Consider the following 23,015-nt stretch of genomic DNA (forward strand, 5'->3'; position numbering starts at 1 on the left):
TGTGTTTTACATCCCACCTCCTATAGAATGTAAGCTCGATTGAGCAGGGTCCTCTTCAACCTATTGTTCCCGTAAGTTTATTTATTTGTAATTGTCCTATTTATAGTTAAATTCTGAGGGACTGAGACTCCAAGAAACAGTTGTGGGAGACTAAATGCCCTCCCCAACACACAATTTCAATTTGGAATTCCAACTTGGAATACTGTGAGGCTTTTTTTTTACAAGATCATTTTTTTTTTTTTTTAAATATTCACATTAGTGTTATTGAGTCATAATGTTGGGTTTGTCTAATAGTAGATTTAAAGTTCCTTGTGTAACTGATGGTCAGGTCATGTGCTTTACACTTCTTTGTTTTGACTTTGTTTATTTGTGTTGTCTATCCCTCTTTACTTTCTCAACCTATGTACTATTTCATGTTTGAAAATCAATAAACATGTCAAATACAAAAATAAATCAAGCTGACAATTACAAAATATCACTATTATAACATCACACACGTATATAAAATATCTCTCTCAAGATGAGTCTTACTCCTTATGAAAATCAATTTAGTGCTCTGAACATATGTTACAATTTTATTTTCCCACATGATTTATTTTTCTTTTCTTTTCTATTTTCTTCTTTATATCCCTTTCCTTAAATTGAGTTTGTCACTGAGATACTTAAGCTGAATGCAAAGGAGAAAAATACCATTGTGGCAATAAATGGCATATAAGTATGAAAATTCAGAGAAGTGCAATATACACGGTGACAGCTATACATTTAATTTTGTGCCTAAAATTGAACATAGTGTATACATCTACACCACAATATGTATAAATTATATGTTGTCTTTATATTAAGTTGCCTAAACCTTAACCTCAAAGTTGATTGTTACCAAGGCCAATAGTGATTGTACATAAGTTCAGTTTTAGTTACTAACCCAAATAATATTGCTCTAAAATCTCTCTGTATTCAAGGCTGATCTCCAGACGAGTTCCCAGCGGTTAAACCTCTCTGCATCCACTGCTGTAGTGGCTGAGCTGAAACCAGACAGCTGTATTGATGATGTAATTCATCATGAAGTGAAAGAAATCGGAACACACATGTAAGTAAAACACGGTTTAATTTTCACTTGGCAAGATTTATTTCTTACACTGTGAGCACTTCAACAATGACACTAACACGCTGACTTAGCTGCCAGGTCATCCCTGTTTTTATATTCTTCCTGCAAAACAGAAGACACGCAAATCAGAAATACCATGACCTCAACTACAGCACATGCAGAAAGTAGGAACCTCCTGTAGGATGGCATTTTGTATTGGAGCTCTGTGTGTTGGTGTATGTTCAACGCATGTAGTGAATCAGGTTTTGCAAGATGCTAAGCTAGCTGTAGTGCTTTTGCATAGAACCCATTTATTAACTAAAGTAGCAAGCAAGTGAATTCATCACAGCTTTCTAAATTCTCCATAAGATGAGTCTTGAACCAGTCCTCAGAATTCCCAGTAACCTGTCACACTCTCTCTGAAACCCAAAGGAGACCTTTTTGCTTCTCTTTTTTTCCAGTTTAGTATGTGCTGTAAGTTATACCACCCAAGCTGGAGAGAAAATGTACTTCAGGAAATTCTTCAAGTTCCAGGTAAACTTTAAGCAAAATAGAATTACTTTTAAGATATTATGACAAACAAAAAAATTGGAATTTGTTTCCCCTCACACTCCCACCCTTTGAAATATACGCAAACAAATACATGAATTGTATTAAGCATGTGCAATGCCTTTTTTTTGCATGAATTGTTTATTTTTAGGCAGGCATCAAACTTAACAAGCAAACCAAAAATTAGCTCTGCATGCTTGGATTCTAGCAAAGCCCCTGAAAACTAAAATTGTCGATCTGGAGACTAGACAAAGGGCAAAAGGAGGAGCTATGGGATCATAACAGACAAATAATTAAACCCCTTAAGGACCAAACTTCTGGAATAACTTCTGTCATGTGTCCTTAAGGGGGTTTAAAGGGTACTCCAGGCATCAATAGTACATGAATGAATTTGATGGGTTCGGGCCTCATTAATATGCTGTATTTTTTGCATGCTCAAATCCTCAGTTTTGACAAGGGAGTCTTTCTGGCATGAAGGGTGTGGCTAATGAGGCACGCTTATGGTGCAGAATTCTGCAAAAAAAATCTATTTTTTTTATTTTTGCAAAAACAATAAAGATTTGAGAATGGGGAAAAAAAATACACCATATGAATAAGGCCGAACCAATCAAATGCATTCATGTTGTATTGGTGCCCAGAGTGTCCCTTTCTTGCAGTTCTATAGAGAGATTTGCATCATATCTGCTCTTGTGTATTCTAAAATGTAATTGGTAGCAATGCAATTTTATTGTAGTATGTTTACTACAATATTAAAGGTGGTGCTGTCATCATGATATAGCATTATGCTCCTATTTTAACAGGGCACTTTAACCAACATAACTACTACAGCCTGCTGCCAAGCTCCGCAAATCAGTGCCCTCCAAATTAGGAAAAAAAATCTGACATTACTAGTACAGAAGACTAGCGTTGACATTAGCAATATATCAAGCAAGGGGCTGGGAGACGGGCTCCTGGGGATTATGACGCTTAGATTGCTCTTAGTGTAATGAACTTGCCATTGCCGAGTACAGTGGCAAGTTCATTACACTAAATTACCATAGGATCAACTACCAGCTGTGATATAAAGAAAATATAGATATGTGATGAGAAAATGCCTTTATTTTATATTGTGTGGAGGTTTAAGGTTATGGAAAGGACAGCTTGTGTAATTTGTAGGTTCATGGTAGTTTCTTTGTACAGGTTAAATCATACTGATAAAAAGCATATACAAGCATTATTCAATATTTTTATATGAAATAGTAGAGCATACTTTCCAGGGCAAAGTGCCATTTGGCTGTAATGTTATATTGGTTTCCATGGTGATTCTTCACACCGCATCCCAGTTGTTGCCTTAAATGCTACCTATGTGCATTCATTTTATGAAAAAAATATATTTTTTCCTAACTTAAATAGTTTTTGTTTTCTTAGCTGTACGTTGCAGCACTTGCCATGTTATCCATAATTACGTAATTAATGCAATTCACAGGATGATGGATATCACCCCCAGATTAGAGGCAGTGCAACACTAGGGATATCAAATTCTCTTGCAGCAAAATAGGCAGAACTATATGAAAAAAACGTAAAAAGATTAAACCCCTCCACATTTTCCATATCTCCCATAAAATACCCCCAAATGCCTTTGGCAGGGTAAGGAGGGCAGACTAACTTTTATTTTCCAGGTGTGGAGAGGCGGAGAGGGCTCTGCCGGATCAGAGAGCACACCTACAATATGTGACTTGACATACAAAGTCTTTCCTTTTTGAGTGGAAGCTCAGGGCTGGGAGGCTATTCAGGTGGAATGCATGTACTGGTTACGAAGCACTCCACCAAGAGATTGCGGCGCACTATGTGCAATGCGATCACAGCGCTATGGCACCAAATTCAAACAGGAAGCCCTTGGAGACTTTGTATGTCAAGTCACAACTACCTGGCAGCTAGGTGCTTTTCAACTCTATTGTAGGTGTGCTCTCACCAGCCCTTCAGCACATCTGGTAACCTAACAAGGTAGGACTTTTTGCTTTTATTTTTTGTGACGGATTGCTTGGTCACTTTTAACAACTGGCACCGCACTCTAGCCACCTACTCCACAACAGATCTATTTTCCACAATAAAATATCCCTTACTTGCTGTGCCTCCCAACTAGAGAACCCAAACAACCACCCCAAGACTCTCAGGGACTCACAAATGGCTCTCTCAGGTACAGCGAGCCCAACTGGGAGCTAACCAGGAACCTCATGGAACTGTGACTCTGATCACGGGAGTGCCACAGTCTGGTCAAATGTTAAGACCGCTCTCAGCCCCAGGACCACCCAACAGGGCACTATTTGGACGGGCGATCAAGGAGATAATGATGCGTTCGGGTACACCAAGTCTCCGGGAATCAATTAGCAGAGACTGGCATATAGCCACAAATCAGCTGCAACTCTAAGTCATATCTGAGGATAGCTGCGGCTTGGTTAAAATTTAACCTGTGATTACTCTGGCTAGACCACTCCGTTCTGAGCGCTTTTTACACTGGTTGAACACCTTGATCAGAGATATTAATGGATGTAAAAGGTTTGGGGGTAACTGTTATGTGAACAAGTATTTGTGTGATTATTATTGTTAGGTGCCCTGGTGTCTGGTATGTAATGACATTATCTGGTTCTAAGTCAGCTATATCCCAGACTCTAGGGTGCCCTGGTTGTGCAATACATTGCTTTTCATAATGACCACTGTTGGGATAAATACGTAACGTAAACCAAAAGAGTCTTTAGACTAAAGTTCCAATACCTCATGTAGTTCTTCTTCTGAAGATTCTGATGCTACTTCTGATGAGGATTTTGCATTTCCCAATTCATTTTTATATGAGCTCATTAAGTTTCATGGTGTATGGAAGATAATCAAGACCTTAGCAAACATAAGAAAATGAAGTTCTTCTTGTTCCAACCTAAGCTTAAAGATCTCATGCTTAGAGAGTGGAGATATACTCCCAAGAAGGCTTTTATTACCAAACATGTTAAAACTGTATTGTCTATTAATGAAGAAGACCACAAGAAATTGGACTAAAGCAGGTTGCAGAATGACATGGACAAGAAAGCGAAAAGTACTTTAAGAAAAAACATTTCCAACCATTGCCATCCAGTCAAAGTTTGCCAAATATCAGAATGGCTTCTGATTTTTTTTTTTTGGCAGACTACTTCAGAAGCTCTTTGTGGGCCTAAGCCATAGGACTTACAGTAGCAAGAAGGGCAGTCTACAGTAGCAAGAAGGACAGTGTGGCTCAGAGAATAGTCTGTGAGCTTTGCATTCAAACACTTCTTATGTGATGTGCCATTTGAATAGGGGAGACTGGTTACAAACTTGATGATCTTCTAAAACACATGGTGGAAGGGAAAAAAGCACTTCCTTACGAGAAAAAGAAGGATCGTTGGAACAACGATTGGCTATTGAAAGCAGACTTGGCAACAAAACTTAAAGATATCCAAACAGCACCAAAGTGCCTAGAAAAACAGGGCTGGATTCTAAAACATCAAAAACAGAATTCGTTTTCACAAGAAGAATTCCATTTCAAGGTCTGACCATAGATTTCTCTTTCATGAAGATTTTTCTTCCCACAGAAAGAAGATTAAAGATGGTATTATTCGCTCTAAGGAAAAAGACAATCTGTACTATAAGCGAGGCAATGAGTTCCTGGGTCTTTTTACAGCAGCTATTCTATCGGTCAACTGGGCGAAGTCAAAAATGAGGCCATTACAGAGTAACATTCTGGAAACATGGAACAGAGTGCAATCGTTATTAGATAAACTTATACTAATTTGGCCTAAAATGATTAAAGGGAAACTCCAGTGCCAGGAAAACAATCCGTTTTCCTGGCACTGGAGGGTCCCTCTCCCTCCCACCCACCAATCCCCGGTTACTGAAGGGGTGAAAACCTTCAGTAACTTACCTGAGGCAGCGGCGATGCTGCTGTCTCCTCCTCCGCGCCGCTCCTCCCTCTGATTCTGGTGGGCCGAGGAGACCTAATGCGCATGCGCGGCAATGCCGCACATGCGCATTAGCGCTCCCCATAGGAAAGCATTGAAAAAGATTTTCAATGCTTTCCTATGGGGAAATGAGCGACGCTGGAGGTCCTCACACAGCATGAGGACGTCCAGCGACACTCTAGCAAGGAAAATCCTTGCTAGAAATCAGGAAGTGACCTCTAGTGGCTGAAAGAAAGGTGCAGAAAGGGTTAAACCTACTGTCACTTACCTTGGTCCAGCGTCGATGTCCCTCAGTGCTGGCTCAGCTCTTCCCCCAATGGCCACGCTCGCATTAAGATTTCACCATAGGAAAGCATTATCAAAGATCTTGAAAATTCAGAACATTTTATTTGTTCACAAGAAAGGCTTGATGGCCTCCAAAAGATCATTGGCCAGATGGGCAAAATATCTATATGTTTGGCTCACAAATCATCCGGCTTATCACCTCTACTTTATATTAAAGCTCATTCCATGAGAGTATCAGCCACATGGTCTTTTATCCACACATTTCCTAAACATAACAGGTTAGATATACAGTCATCTGATTCTGAGGACATGTTTTTTGGGCACAAGGTTGCCCAAAAGCAAAGTTTCACAACTGCTTGCTTGTTAATCCCTAGTGTTTTCACTGCCTCGAATCTGAGGGACAAAGACAAGATTTTTACTTACCATATTTTTTTTTCTTCACTTTCTTAAGATTAGAGGCAGTGCACTTCTATTTCCCTCCCATATTTAATAAATTATATTTTTGCATCAATTTGGCTTGCGTACGTTCTGGGGCATTTGGGGGTATTTCATGGCGAATAGGTATAGGATAAGTGGGGGGCGTAATCTTTTAAAGTTTTTTTTCATACAGGCCTGTCTATTCTGCAAGCGAAGATGATATTCCTTGTGTTGCACTGCCTCTAATCTAAGGGAAAAATAAATTTATAGTAAGTAAAAGATTTTGTCTTTCTCTTGATCCTGGAATGTACACAGTGAGGGGGCACTTAACAAAAGGAGCAGAGCCTCTTCTGCAAGTCTGTCGGTGACACAGTGCTACTTTTGATACTCAAAGGGATTAGATTGTTCCTTTTTATTGAATGGAGGAGAGTGCCGACCGATCCCTCTTTAACCTGCCTTCTGTGTTCACGCAGGTACTTAAACCACTTGATGTAAAGACCAAATTCTACAATGCAGAGGTGAGTGTTTAAAGCTAATGACAAGATTCATATACTTAATCACTGTCTCTTTGCTGATGAAGATCCCCTGGGTTTTAGAAAATAAGCATCTGTGTGTATACAAGGGGATAAATATTACTACAAGAAGTTTGTCATTTATTGGATGTTTTATGTTTAATTATATATTAAAATAATATATGCATGGTTATTCACTAACCTAAGTATTGTAGAGAATTATTATAGGAATTACACTTTTGCGGCAAAAAAAGCTGGGGGGAAAAAAAAGCTCAATTGGAGAATTCTTCATGTTGGCTATTTTGAAATAAATTTTGTAATTCTTTGTATAGTGAATAAGGGGAAGTGCATTTTAGTAAATACCCACAACACGTGTACATTGAGATCGATTTTTTTCTATGAGCGTAATTGTTACACATAGCAGCATTATTGCTGGATAGTTAGTAAGTGATAAAGTTCATAAACTGAGTCTATCGCCATGGAAATCAGTGGAGTGTTCCTGCTGTTTGTTCCACATTTCGAACTTTGCCCCAGAATTTCTCATTTATAAATACTCCACTTTCTATCAGTTCATTCAAATATGGACAGGGAAAAAGGTATAAGGAGGTTTATTTCTGCGACATCATTGGAAAGTGAGCTGTCAGTTGGATTTCTCAGCCTTAAACTCGAGTAGCTTTCATAGCTGTGTGGCAGTTCCCATAACGCTGTATTCCACTTGGATGTGCCATCATCCTCTGCAGGACAACCCACAGGCAGTATTTTTGTTGTGTTTCAATGTATACACGCTTCACATTTAAAACTTTTCTACTTGTAAACATGGAAGATTCCAAATATGACGTGGGATTAAAATGAGTTCTCACTCTGTTACCCGTTTAAAACTAAATCCTATACACCCATCTGACTGTAACGATCACCATCTTCCTTATGTAAACCTGGCATAGAATGTCAATGATAAGAAAGTGCATGCCTTTCTCATTGCAAGCTGGGTAATCTCCAACGTGGGTCTATGTAACAAGGCAGAACTCTGTGGTTATCAAGGAGAGCTGATACTAATTGGTTGCTATGGTGGTACGGGTCCAGGCAAATCTGGACTCAATGCATTATGGGAAAATATACTTTGTCTAACCATTATTGCTCACAGTGTGTCTTGTCTTGTTAAGTGTAATTTTATTTAGTTATTGCTGTACCTTTACTAATGACGTGGTTCTAAAGTAATATGTGTGATACGTTTCTAGTTTTGTAATCCCTTTTGGGGTTCATTATTTTATTTTATTTTTTTCTCCTTCACTTTTAACCCTTATTTCTCTAATTTTCTTTATTTTTTTCCCCCCCATTAGAGTGACCTCAGTTCTGTGGTAATTTTTATTATTTAATTCTAAAACAATGCACTTTTTATGTTTAATTGTCTTCGTGCCTGTTTAATAAATTAATCTCATTTGAAAATGGAAGCTTAATAGAGAAGCAAGATCACCAAAAAAATATTTTTTTTTCCTCAATATAAGTGAAATTTTAAAATAATCACACCAATAAACATCACAATAACATAAATGTTATATTGTACAGTAGGGCAGAAAATACGAAAATGAAACTACATTATGAAAAATTGGATGGCATGTAGTTCGAAATAAGTGTAGTAATAAACATTTTTGCTGATATTTTATTTGCCCCTCTTAGAAAGATCAGAAATTGCACTGTCAAAAGTATAAGCAAAAGTTCTCCATTATTGGAACGGTAGTCCTATATTTATTTAGTTTTTTAATTTTTTTTTGGTTGGTGCATTCATAATTGTGTTTATGAAGACAAAGTTAAATCTATATTTGATTTTTCTGTTTTTGTTCTTGGTACTTCAGTAGGAGGCAAATAATATGCTGCAGATTTCTCTGCATCTCATAACTTCACACACAATTCTGCCTAACAGTCCGTTTTATATTAAAGGAACACTCTACTGAAAATGGTATTTTCTATCCCCATTATCGAGAGCCCTGTATAATGACTAATTGTGTAATCGAGGGATTACAGGCAATACATTCATACAATTTAGGATTAGATATACCATATAGATAGATTTCTTTTTCCATTAAGCTCTGCCAACACATTTGTGGATATTTAATCTAGAAGGAGCCTGTGTTGTACTTGCAGTTCCAAATGCATCTCAATTTGTGACATATATTTTCAGGAGCAGGTCACATCTCAGATATTTTATTGCTGATCTTGCTTGGCTATTTTTTTTTTTTTTTTTTTTTTTTTTACTGCTTATTTTTAACTTCACTTTCTCAAGCTCCACTAAACCTCTGGCTTTTTTTGCTGAGATTTGCTTCATTGATATTTTACCTGTATGCAGAATTTGGTGAAACTGTACTTAAAGCAATGGATTGTGGGATAGGAGGCGCATTGGATTAATGTTTTCGTGAAAATTGATCCATCCAAACAAAAGTTAATTGGTGGCATAAAATGTGCAACCTTACTTATTGAACTCCTTGTGTGACTGACTGTTTCCTGCCTAAGGAAACAGACTTCAGCCCTTGCAGTTCGAGAGTATCTATAAAATCCAGAATGATCACTAGCACATGCTGCCTCTTACAATAGCATTATGCCAAGGTGCATAGAAAAGAAGTCAAGCTTTGTGGGACTTTAACAATAGCAGCACATGTTGCCCTAAATAAACCTAAAATGGAGGTCCATACGTATTTAGAGTGGAACTCTTAGCATTTGATATCAGTTAAGAGGATAGAATGTCCAATTTTATTTGAGTATTTTTTTTTTTATCAGTAAACGTTAAGCTAATTTTTTAACTGGCTGATTGGCTTTTAATTTGTCATGTGTGTTATTGCATCATTGGTTGCTGCATCATTGGTTGCTGCATTACAGCTAACAAAATTAGCATCTATCTTATAGGCATGAGATTTACATTGGGAATCTGATGCTATATATCTCTCAACGTGAGAAGCAAATCTGTATCACTGCTAATAAAGCCGGTCACGAGGTTAAAAACTAAAAGCAGAATAAATCCAACAGGGACACAGCTAAAACCTGTTCTCTAAAAATACACTGAGCTTAGCAATTGAATATGATCTAATAATCCACTGTATATGTCTATAGCAGACAAAGAAGGATGCTTGTAAATGTGAACACACACCCTTCTCTAATGTCAAACAGGACTCTTTTCAGGATATAGGCGTGGAAGTGTCAAGAAAGTGAGAGAGCACTACAGCAGTATAACCTCAGACTGGGTAATTCATTAAAGGGACACTCCAGGCACCAGGCCACTTCTGCCCATTGAAGTGGTCTGGATGCCAACTCCCATCACCCTTAATCCTGCAAGTAAACTGCTATAAACTGCAATAATTACCTTGCAGGGTTAAGTCCTCCTCTAGTGGCTGTCTACGAGAGGTGAAATCCGTGTTCATAAAACACGAAAAGTGTTTTAAACGACGCTGGACGTCCTCACACGCTGCATAAGGGCCTTCAGCGCATGCCGTTGCCGCGCATGCCAGTCAGCAGGGGAGGAGCCTGAACCAGCACAAAGGGACATCGGCGCTGGATTCACGTAAGTCACTGAAGGGGGTTTAACCCCTTCAGCAACATGGGATGAGGGAGTGGGAGGGAGGGGGCACTGCAGCGTCCTGTAGTGCCAGGAAAACTGATTTGTTTTCCTGGCACTGGAGAGTCTCTTTAACAGGAGATTTGTTGGGAAAAGTCAGTTTAAAATGTAAAGCCAAAATAGCCAAACTGGAAGCAGCAGGCTGACTTGGAGAATTGTTCTAGTTCAGCTATTTTGGCCTTAAGTTTAAAATTCACTTTGAAAAACACATTTGTCACTAGAGTGAATAACCCTGAGAGCGTTGGCAGAGCAAAGATACAGTTCTGTTTTTGTTTTTTGAGCAAAGCTTGAAGAGTTCTGCAACAAAGCATGAGGAGTATAAGAGAGAAAATGCATATCACCAAAAGTCTGCCACCCTAGTTCTATGGCTTGGGCAAGTATAGCTGCCACTGGAACTGGCACACTGGTATTTATGGATAGTGTGACTGGCATCAATGGGATGACTACTGAACAATACAGAAGATTGGGGAGACTAATGAAAGTGTTCAGAAAAATATTCTAACTCTACGCCTACATAAAAGTGGAATGAGAACACAGGGTAATAGAGTTTTGTCTTATACCCTTGCAAAAAAAAATAAAAAAAAATAAACTCCAAAATACATTAATACGTGTTATACAAATAAATCTGTATTGAAAAAGAGCAAGCTGGTAATTTATGCCAGAAAAAATTGCGGAGGAAATCTTCTCTATTGTGTCGACCAGATCCAAGTAAATGCCTCAAATCACATTGCAACAGGACACTTATAAAGCAGCTAGGGAGTTTTTTTTTGGCTGCAACACGAAATCTGCCAAGTTTATAAAATAACTTTTATAAGAATCCAACTGATTATGCATTTCATTTGCTAGAGACATGACTGAAGCTGGCACCAAAGGTGGCTACATTCTGAGCCTGATATATAACATGACCAGTAAATAGCATATGATGATGAGTAAATTTGAGTTTTACACTTAAATTAATCACCTTTAGTTCCCTAAAACTGATACAGATTAAAAGCCATTATTCCTGGTAAATGTCCTTAAAGGGGCTAGTATTCATTTTATGCTGTCAATGGTTATTTTATTTCCAATCCAACATGTTTGGGTGCTGATCCCAAACTACAAAACCCATATTTTTGTTCAAAAACTTATATATACTATATATATATATATATATATATATATATATATATATATATATATATATATATATATAGCAATATATATACTTAAAAAAAAAACCCCTATTATTTCAGATCCCAAATACAAAATGAATAGAAATCACTGTATGACAGATATACCACCAAATGAAAACATGCATGTGTTTAATTAAGCATTTTTTCCCCCATTGGAGTTGCATGTAAAACCATCTTGCAAAAACTGCACTTCTATTGTCTGTTGCCTCCTCTTCTAACACCGCCCAGACCTTCTCTGGATGTCCAATCACAGACTTACCAATGCAGCTCAATGGGAAGTCTTTGCTGCCTTGAGTTTATTGCAAATAAGCTAACCAACCCAGGAAGTAAGAAGACCTGTTGTCTGCTTGAAAAGCCAGGGGGTGTAACCAGTATAATTTTTAAAAGTGTAAATTTCTATTAATATCGGCACTGTTTCCAAAATTAAAAAGAGGACACTGCCTTCAGACATAAAGCTTTTCAGCAAGCAAAAGTGCTTTAGGGGTGTCCCTTTAATTGGCTGGCTGTTGTAGGTTGGAGGAGAGAGAGTTAGTAAAATTTTTTTTATGTACTTTGCCCTGAAGTGTTTAATCATAATTTTGATTTTTCACAAGCATAATTGGGTACATTTATTTTCCTTATTGGTGAAGGTCCCACCTTTTTCTTCTCCAGCTGCGAGGACATCTACAGATAGCAGCAGATGTATCATAAAATGGGCTCAGATTAACAACTGGAGCATGGGGATTGGCTATAGTATCTGATGGAGCCATTGTCTGCCACTTAACTATCCAAGTCCAGTCAATTTACTGTCCCATTATCCCTTATCTGATTGCACGTCAGTATTAATAAATAAACTCCAATGTGGCTGTGCCACATGTTAAAATTCAGAAGCTGGAATAGATCATGTGTTTGGAAGATTGTCTTTCAAGAGCAATCTTTATAGTTCACCAACTAGGAAAAAACTGATCGTGTTCATACTGAAATGATTACAAGAAGCCAAGTGGATGATGATGTTAATGAACTGACTGCTTGTCTGTTTTGCGTCTGTGTAATCAGAATAGCCGTCAATAAAATATTCTACATAGGGCTTTTAGATTGATTCCCTAGATACCTGTATGCTTCACTGCCATGAAACAGTGGAAGTTACCAGGTGGGGAAATTTCACTCCAAGATAACTTGCCAATGAATAATATCAGTTTCAATAAGCATGGTGGCAAATAATGAGCTCTTCATACAGCAGTGAAAGTTTAAAAATGTATCTTTACACAGTCAGTCAAGCCTTTAACCCCTTAAGGACCAAACTTCTGGAATAAAAGGGAATCATGACATGTCACACATGTCATGTGTCCTTAAGGGGTTAAAATATCCAGTATTGGAATGGGTAGCCAGACTTTTGAGCCACATGGCAATACACATAAAAAAGGGGAGACAATGCAGTGTAGACACAATGATCCATCAAAAGTCTCAATTTGGAAACTGGGTTTTGAACAAGGTGGTCTGGCTGATCACACTTTGAATAGATTGCCGACAGATTAGCTTCATGGCTACCAGAAATTCACAGCTCTGAAAGTTAATCATATCAGTCAAAGACAAACCAGGAATTCTGCAGACCTAGTCGGCTTTCTGCAATTACTAGCTGTCATACATTTTATCATGCTCCCAAGAGAAAAGTCAGGCTGGGAGTGCTCTTGTCACCTGAATCTGTACCCTTTTTAACCAAGAAAGGCTTGGTTTCCTGGTCTATTCATTCTGTCCCAAGCACAGCTCTGGGTACTGCTACTGCTAAGTTTTAGATTTGCTGATATCACAAGGAATACTGTTCAAAAGATTCTAGACCGCATAAGGCTCTCCTGCTGGCAGTTCCATTTCAATTTGTATGAATTTGGGAGAAATTGAGGGTTTGGTGTTTAAACCTGTAAGCAAGTTTTTAGTTAGATAAGTAATTACATTTATTACCCATGAGAACATTTGGCTTACTACCCAGGGATACACAGATTTCGACTTGGAATGGACAACTGAAATCCTCAGATTGTTAGCCTGCCCCTGGATGCAGCTAAAATTTCACAATGATACAGGCATGGGCTCTTTAGGAACCAGCCATGAAATAATATCTAAAAGTTCTATTAGCTCATTCTACAAGAGATAAGGCAACTTCATGGGAATATGCCATGCTAGAACAGATTTGCAAGGCCACCACATGGACATGTAACTTAACTAAAGGGTTACTATAAGGGTCAGGAATACAAAGCATGTATTCCTGGCACGATAGCTCCCTCTTAATCCCCCTCCCACCAATGTAAATAAAGGGCTAAAAACCCTTTTACTTGCTTATCCCAGCGCAGATGACCCTCGCCAGAGGGTCGCGCCTCCTCCAACTTTTCTGGTCCTGCATTGTTTAACAATAGGGGCACTGCATCCAGACCACTTCAATAAGCTTAATTGGTCTGGTTGCCTATAGTGTCCCTTTAAGCACTGCTGCTTCACTGTTTTTTGGGGGTGGGGGATTATTTATTTTTTCCCCTATTCATCCTGCATATGTAGAAGGTAACTGGAAAATACTTCAGGCAATTGTTGATGTTTGACGAACCATTAAATGCATGTTTGTAGGGCTTAGTTACTGTAGTTGTGAGTGTCTTACAGTTCTTAAAGAGCTTCAATATATAAAGAATTCATGTGTGAGGAACTGGGGTATATTATTTCTAACTAATCTGTCACTGAGCGATACAATTCACTTGGTGATCACCCATTCCAAGCTAAAGATGAGTTTTTCCTTTAATGTTTGTTGTGTTTAAGTGCAATAAAGTAATAATTCCTTTTTAATAAAATCGAACAATCTAAATATGCATGTACAGCAAAGTGGCTAGAGACACCTAATATTTGGTTTTATTGTGCATTTCACAGGCAGTTAAATATGCATTCTACGAGCGGTATGATCAAATGCACTAGTGTTATACCTATCCCGCATCCATTGCTTGCTTATATATACCATTTGACTAACTTTGCTCCTGATTCTTAAGTTTGGGATGCAGATTGGACCCGCCCATTAATCTGGTGACTTTTGATTTCCAGGCATGATACTAATCATCCTTAATTGTAAAGCATTGTGTCCACCTGCCCTAACTTCACACTTTCAGTCATTAACTTGTTTTGTTGTTTCTGCAGACAGATGAAGTTTTTCTGGAAGCCCAGATCCAGAATATAACAACATCCCCAATGTTTATGGAGAAGGTTTCCTTGGAGCCATCCATGATGTACAATGTGTCTGAACTTAACACCGTGTATAGGGATAGTGATCGGTAAGGACATTTAATATTCATTGTAAATCCTTGCCTGTGATTTACCGAACACATACCAGAACCAGCAATCCGATCTACTATTATTATTATTATTATTGGTATTTATATAGCGCCAGCTTATTCTGCAGCGCTTTACAATAAAAGGAGAATAGAATAAAATACTAGAGAGCTACTTTGTGGCTCCTTTGATGTAAACAAACCAATAAAGCCTAGAGACTTTAGTAACCTGGGTATAGTATTCTAGAACAGTGATAGTCATAGCAATTAAGGTGGAATGCATAGGGAGTATGTTGTTCCTAAATAGGTAAATCATATTATATCACTATTATTTTTATAACTTCTGTAGGAAGTAATGCAGAATTAAACAAAACTAAAGTAAATAAATGCATTGATTTGCTCAAGTAAAATTGTTTTGAGTTTGAAGATATACACCTATGAAAGGCATTCAATAGTGCGATAATGGCTCATACGGGAGAAAGACAGAAATAAGAAGGAGGCTTAACTCACACACTAGTCCCATGGCCCGAAGCCCGCTATTAAAATGAAAGGAGTTAGATTAGAAGGGGATCCCGAAGCTCATGGGAACCAGATTTTCTTTATTTTTACAAATGTGATATATTCAGTACTATTAAACATGTTGACTCTCATAATGTGCGTCTTTTAGGTCATCCACTTTTGGAACAAAAACCTATTTGCAGCCTCTGGACACAAGACAGTATTTATACTGCCTAAAACCAAAACCAGAATTTGCTGAGAAAGCCGGAATCATCAAAGGTGTTACCGTAATTGGAAAGTTGGATATTGTGTGGAAAACCAACTTGGGTGAAAAAGGAAGACTTCAGACTAGTCAACTTCAAAGAATGGTACACTTAAACTAGGAGAAATGTAACTTTTGTAGCAAGGCCACCACATGAATGCAGACCCAGAAGGGCTTGGTAATGTTGTGGTCAAGATATAATATATATATGCATCTCTTGGCATTAAAGTAAAAAAATTTTGATAAATGGGAGAATCTGACTAAAATACCCCAAATAAAGATTTAATTTCAAAGATGCTTGGTATTTAGCATACATCTGATATCTAGGAGCATTGTAATGTATACTTGAACAGAGGTCCTTTTTGAATTGGTCATGTACATGTTGATAAACTGTGTAAATATAAATTTGTTCCAAATCCAGTTCAACGTGCGTTTCATTGTCATTTGTTGCCATGTGTTTTCTAGGCTCCAGGCTATGGGGATGTAAGGCTTTCTATAGAAACTATTCCTGATACGGTCAATCTGGAGGAACCTTTTGAAATAATGTGTAAAATCACAAACTGCAGGTAAATTCAATCATTTGTCCGAGCTTTTTCCATTTCATTAGTCAGTGTAGCAATTATGATTTTGATGTGAATTTCCTTTTTACACAGAATTGCTGATCCATTCCTCATAAGCAGCTTCCTCTGAAGCACATAGATCCTGGTCCGATCCCATATGCTCTGTTCTCTAGGCATTTCCAATGTCAGAGACATAAGCTAGTAATGATCACTCTAATAAAATGCAATATTGTGGATTGGGACTAGAAAAGTGATAGCAGGTACTGGTCTGGCCTCTAGTTTGCGGATCGTAAACCTGTGTTTATTGCTATGTTAGTTTCATTCCATATTTTGGTGTTTCCAGTACAGAAGTACCTACTGGTTCTTATCTACATGTTTATGAATTCTGGGAAAGTACAGGAGATAGCTAAATAATGGACCATTAGCCACACTTGCATTGATTGGAAACATGCTTCCAATGTTGTATAATGTTAGGTCCAAGATTGAACTCAAGTGGGCCCTTATCCTTGTCAATGTAACGGAGACAAAACTAGTTTAGCTTGGAAACCTTTACAGGACACAGAATGTAGAGGGCTTGAATCACTGTTCCTTTCATCACTGAAATGGGGATCTAACTGTGCTTGTAAATGTTTCTACATTTTGCCTTCTCTAGCTTTGCTTAAAAGTAACCACTTTTCACATGGTCTACCAATGGTGGATAATTACAACTCCTATCAGGTTTTCATTGATTTTGCTGACTGGTTGGTTGGAGTTGTTTTCTGTTCTCAACCCCAAAATTTCAGTTTGAGTGAGAGACTCGTCTCTACCCTTCCTTCAGTGCCCTTGTGTGCATCAGCTTGTATGTAGCCTTTCTTTCTGATGCATTCCTCTAAAATAAGCAACTGCAACCCCAGTAGTGATAGGTGTCTATTCTTCTATCTAGCAGTGAAAGAACCATGGACTTGATTTTAGAGATGTGCAATACAAATGCTATTCACTGGTGTGGAGTTTCAGGAAGGCAGCTCGGAAAGCTGCACCCAAGCTCATCCCTCCATCTTACACTTACCCTACTTTCTTCAGTTCAGGGGCTGCAAGTAAGTTACATACATTTTTGTCATGCCTGCAAATTGTTTATCTTTCAGTTTTGCTTATAAAATGAACACAAGATGGCTCCAGTTTTTAATGATGCACAGCAAGCAGATAGTTATGGAGATAAAAAGCCCTCACATATCAGTCAACCTTTTACAAACATTGACATCCCTTCCACATATCTTAATTTAATCCAGTTTGCACGTAAATATTAAATACCAGGCTACATCCATATTCAATAGAAACTTATGAAAACAAGTCACAGTAGAGGACACAACTTCAATATGAAATTACCACTATGTCATAATAAGGTATCAAAAGTCACAATTAGAATACAAAAATTGAGTATGACAGAAACAAAACGAAAAGTGAACTTTTCATTTCTACTCTCCTGTCGATCTCAAGTTTTAATTCCAATAAAGCGATTTGGGGAAAAATAAAATAAAAAATTATATATATATATATATATCAGGGCCTGAAGTTGTGGGAGGGGCTTGGTTCCCCTTCTTAAGGAGCTCCAGCCCTTCCCTCACTACCGTCTCAGGTCTAGAGATTTGCATAACCAAACTTCCGGTCCGTGCAAATCTCCATTTTGCTGTTCTGAATCTCGTGGATACACTTACCTGGTCCTACTACTCCTGATCAGCTCGCATGTTGGTTCCTGATTCCTCGGAGACTCAGCGGATCTTCTTGTCTTCACAAACGCCCTCTGACTGGTGCCATTTTCAAAACAAACCGTAAGTCACGGCTGCCCGTTGTACTGCAGTCGCGGTCGCTTCGCGTCATCATGGGCTTGCCCTATAGAACGCTTAGCTTATTCATTGCGTTACAATTTGATCAGTTTGGCGGGCTTTCGGGAGCAATCGCACGTACGCTTGTTCGAACTCACAAACTAAACTCATTCGTATGATTTAGTTAAATAGCATATCGTTCGGTTATACGCACGCATAGCTTTGCTAAAGGAATGTTCATATGTATTACTGAACGCTCTATATTTGTGTATTAAACTGTCGATTAACTTAAATGGTGTATGTAGGTTGGTTATATCGGCCCCTGGTGGTCAGACTAATTATTACATATTGTACTAGTTTAAAGCATATTTAGGTTAAATATTGTATTGGAGTGTTTAATTCAGGAACTGTCTACTCGCCTCTGGACCTGAATTTCAGACTAATTACATATAGGTCTGGCATGATACATCCCGAATTCTAAAAACTACCTGCAATCAATATAATGCACTTTTGTTTATAGCGCATAGATATCTAAACACGTACAGATACACATGTCATTTATAGTGTTCTAAACTGGCCACTTAGGGTCTTGCATGGCCTGTGTACTTGCGTATAACTTCTACATTTATAAGTTAGGCCATCCTTGCAACCTTTGGTTCTTTGGTTCCAGTTTCCACATTAGGATAATCTACCTGGTAGGTATCTTGGTTGCAGGAGGGAATTTAAAGGTACATATCGATATAACCCTTAAATAATTAATAAATTAAATTCAATTTAAAAACTCACTATTAATCTCGTAGGTTCTACAGATCACCTGTATTACCTTATCTGGCTAAATACTTGGCTCAGCAGGTACGTCCTTTTTCGCTATTTCACACGATTTCCCATCCCCGTCTATTCATAATCTAGTTATATACTGGCATTTAAGCATAGAGGCCTCTAGGTATGTTTTTCTGGCCTTCTACGCCTTACGTTAGTGGTCCCGCGAGGCCAACACCCATCCTCAAATCGGAGGTACGACATTCCCTCGGGCCAAATCATAGTTAGCCGCCTCGCATGGTTGCATAGAGAGGGCCTCACCTGTCACTCCCATTCTGTCTTTAGCTGTTTCTTGTCACAGAGGGGCCAACTCCCCGCCATAATGTCAATGGCTTCGTACCCCACTTGGGCCAATTCATAGGTAGTGCCTCTCACAGCCGCTTGGCAACTAGCAGGGCCTCACCTGTCACCTATCGTCTTAATTGCTTCGCCGCTTGGCACTAGTTAAGTCAGCCAGTGAAATTTTACCCTAGGTAAAACTTATGATTTATTTTATAGCCTGTCACAACTACCAGAAGGCGGGGAAGAACTGTCTATCCCTAGTACACCGGCTAGATCAGTCACTCCATCTCGGGGGGGGGCAACAATGCGAGCCCTTCATCTCTCCGGTCCTGGACTGTTCCTAGGACCACCGCCGAATTGAGGAAAAGGAATATTCCATTCCCAGCTACGGCTAGGAAAGCCGAATTATATAGACTTTTGAACACTCAAACTGATAATACAGGGGCTGATGAAGGGTCTAGTAGCGTTCAGTCTTCTGATCTGCAGGCGGTATTGTCCTCTGTCATGACCTCTTTGGGTTGTATTACCGAGAGGTTGGATAAAATGGACACAGCCGACAACATTCACAAACGGCTCTGGGTAATAATGACACTGCGGTTGTCCCCGGCCCTTCTCCTGGTAATATTCCAACTGGTTCTAGAGATCCTCATATTATTAACCCGGCACACTTGGTGCCTGCTAATTTAAAAAAGGACATCTTGGAAGGGAAGGATGTAAATTTGGTATCACTACTCATTGCCTCCCAAGATGTCCTGGAAAATAAGACATATGCTTATGGTGACGTATCGGTGGTACTTAAAGCTAGGGATCCCAGACTGAATCGTAAGCTGTCCATCCCTGAATTCGTATTGGCTTTTGGGATCTACAGGGATGTAGTATTCTCAGTGCATCCCCATAGGAGGGAGGAATTGGATCTCTACCTCCACAAGCTGGTGGATTTGGGGCACAAGTACGGTGGTACGGCTTTTTACGACTACCACCGTGCTTTCGCCGCAAAGGCGTCGGCGGCTCTATCCCAGTTTAGTTATCAAGTAAACTGGAGTGTGCTGGATACAGAGCTTTTTTGTCGACACTTTGCGGGCCTAAAGACACCAGCTTGTGCCATTTGTGCTTCCAATTCTCACACGGCAAATCTATGTCCCAATACCCCAGAGGTAAATACCTTCTACCCCCCTCCCAATATGATACCCACAGGGAGACCAGCCAAGGTCCTTAAGGATAAACTGGGCCGCGATATAGTATTTCTGGGGAAGTCGCAAGTTTACAACAACTTTAATACAGGCACTTGCGGGTACAGTGCCTGTAGGCTACTTCATGTTTGTTCCCTATGTTTCCGGGCTCACTCCAAAGCAATGTGCCCAAATAAATTATACCCCAAGCAGTACTTATCGTCTATCGATGTCTCACTGCTGAGAGTGTTATTATTTGATCACCCATCTCAACACCTAGTGGAATTTTTGGTGACAGGTTTCACGTCGGGATTTCACACTGGTATTATCCCCATGCCTACTGGGGTCTTAGAATGTAAGAACCTACAAACAGCCATAGCGGACCCTGACGCTATTGACCGACTACTACAGAAAGAAATTGACCAAGGGTTTGTAATTGGCCCTTTTGATTCTCCACCTTTTGCGGTATGGAGAACTAACCCCATAGGTCTGGTCACGGGTAAATCCTCAAACAAGCAAAGGTTGATTCTTGACCTCTCTGCTCCCCATGCATCATCTACACCAAGTCTTAACTCACTCATTCCGTCAGAAGAATTCTCTCTGCAATACGCAACTATAGATAATGCCATCACGCCATCCTCTCAGCAGGAGTGGGCGCATGGCTTAGTAAAACGGACATAGTGAATGCATTTAAGCTACTCCCTATTCATCCATCCCTGTGGCATTTACATGGTGTTAAATGGCAAGAGGTATATTATTTTTTCACACGTCTTACATTCGGTTCCAAGAGCAGCCCACGTAGTTTTGATATGTTTGCCGAGACGTTGTGTTGGATATTGCTTAATACCTGTAGATGCCCCACCATTATTCATTATCTGGATGACTTTCTTTCCATAGAAAGTAACCTCTTACCTCCCAGTAGCCTCCTGGCTACGACACGACTGTTCACACAACTAGGAGTACCTATTTCACCTACTAAAACTGAAGGTCCTGATACGGTCATCAACTTCTTGGGGGTTGTGCTTGATTCTGTACATATGCAGGCTAGCCTCCCCAGGGGGAAGATCGAACGCATACTGGCCGCCATTGACCTTTACTTGGCAGGACAGTCATGTAATAAAAAGTAGTTGCAATCCCTGTTGGGCTCACTTAATTTTGCCATGAAAATTATACCTCAAGGGCGGGCTTTTATATCCCGGCTGCTCAGTTTATTTCCCCGTTTTCAGACAGATTCCTCCCGCATAACATTAGATGTACATGCCACCGCTGACTTACGCATGTGGAGGGAGTTTTTGCTGCACTGGAATGGAAAGAGCATTTTCGTACCGGTATTGACAGATAAGTCTGTATCTATTTGGACAGATGCTGTGGCCACTTCCGGATTTGCCGCTATTTTTGGCAATGAATGGATGTGGGGCAACTGGCCAAATGAAATTGCTGAGATTCCAGAATTCAAGGACACATCCGCTTTATTTGAGCTTTATCCCATTGTAGCAGCAGCTGTTAAATGGGGAGCTGTCTGTTCAGGGAAGTCGGTGCGTTGCTTATCGGACAACATGGCAACATGCCATGTTGTTAACAAGGGACGTTCCTCTTCCCTGGCCATCATGCGATTTATTAGGAATCTCACGTGGCAAGCAGCAAAACAGTTTATTTTTTTTTTCTAAATTGCATACATGTTCCTGGGGTTTTCAATATTGCGGCAATATTGCCGCTGACCATTTATCTTTCAACACCATTAAATGATATATCACTGGTATTCAACACCACATCCTCACCACGTGGCCTGATAAACAACGTTTCCTGTCCTCTTATCAAGTAAAGTCCGTACTGAAAGGTATCAAGGACTCCACCCCGGCACCCACGCCGTCCAGACTACCTGTACACGATCTTCTATTCAAGTCACTGTCAAATCTGTTAGACACTTCACCTTTTGAAACTCACACAAACCAGGTCATTAAAACGGCCATCTACTTGGCGTTCTATGGGTTCCTTCGGCCCAAAGAGTTTACCACCACTAATTATAACACCCCAAACTTCCTCACAAGAGCCAACCTAGTTAAAACACACGACCACTATTCACTGTTCCTACATCATACAAAAACCAGTATGAAAGGACAGACGGTCACTATTACCAATTACCCTACTGACCCTAAATGGTGCCCCGTGGGAGTCTTCGACCAGTACCTTCTTCCATTTCAAAAACACCACATCAACCACTACTGGCATTATACGGTAATACGCTGACGATTAGTAAGTTCATGCTCTATGTAAGAACATTGTTAGTACGCTTGGAATTAAACCCGGCCAAATATTCCGGTCATTCATTTCGGATAGGAGCGGCTACTACCGCTTCAAAGAAGAATATCCCAGCACACATCATTTAAATAATGGGCCGCTGGAAGTCCACAGCTTACACCCGATACATTCCCCAGCCAGTTCAAGAAGTACGCCTAGCATTCAAGAATATGATTGTGTGATAATATTATACTGTATTGTAGGCTGAATAAACCGGTTACATCTTTTTGCCCTCTTTTATTTCAGGACTACTGCGTCATCAGTTACGGCACACCACAACTGACTTTTTCATGTCCTCTTTGTTTTAAGTTACTAACTCTACGGCTTTATGCCTTGACCACAAATGGAAGGCAGGGCCTGAAGTTGTGGGAGGGGCTTGGTTCCCCTTCTTAAGGAGCTCCAGCCCTTCACTCACTACCGTCTCAGGTCTTGAGATTTGTCCCACCCACCACTCCTCCTTTTTAATCATTTCTTGAGGTAGGCCCTCTTTTA

General features: G+C 39.5%; 1 protein-coding gene across 4 annotated transcripts in view; it reads left to right on the top strand.

The window, feature by feature from the left end:
- The window catches only part of TRAPPC13 (trafficking protein particle complex subunit 13), a 42,489-nt gene that overhangs the window by 17,978 nt on the left and 1,496 nt on the right, over positions 1–23,015 (top strand). The window contains exons 5-12 of one of the 4 annotated variants that reach the window (XM_063454071.1): positions 960–1,087; positions 1,546–1,618; positions 6,753–6,797; positions 8,129–8,146; positions 14,706–14,839; positions 15,504–15,702; positions 16,062–16,162; positions 17,079–17,229. In XM_063454071.1, coding sequence (XP_063310141.1) covers positions 960–1,087; positions 1,546–1,618; positions 6,753–6,797; positions 8,129–8,146; positions 14,706–14,839; positions 15,504–15,702; positions 16,062–16,162; positions 17,079–17,229 — 849 coding nt within the window. The remainder of the gene's footprint in view (positions 1–959; positions 1,088–1,545; positions 1,619–6,752; positions 6,798–8,128; positions 8,147–14,705; positions 14,840–15,503; positions 15,703–16,061; positions 16,163–17,078; positions 17,230–23,015) is intronic. The other 3 variants (XM_063454072.1, XM_063454073.1, XM_063454074.1) reach the window with 3 other exon arrangements.

This window comes from Pelobates fuscus, chromosome 5 (assembly GCF_036172605.1).
Source record: "Pelobates fuscus isolate aPelFus1 chromosome 5, aPelFus1.pri, whole genome shotgun sequence".
Classification (NCBI taxonomy): domain Eukaryota; kingdom Metazoa; phylum Chordata; class Amphibia; order Anura; family Pelobatidae; genus Pelobates; species Pelobates fuscus.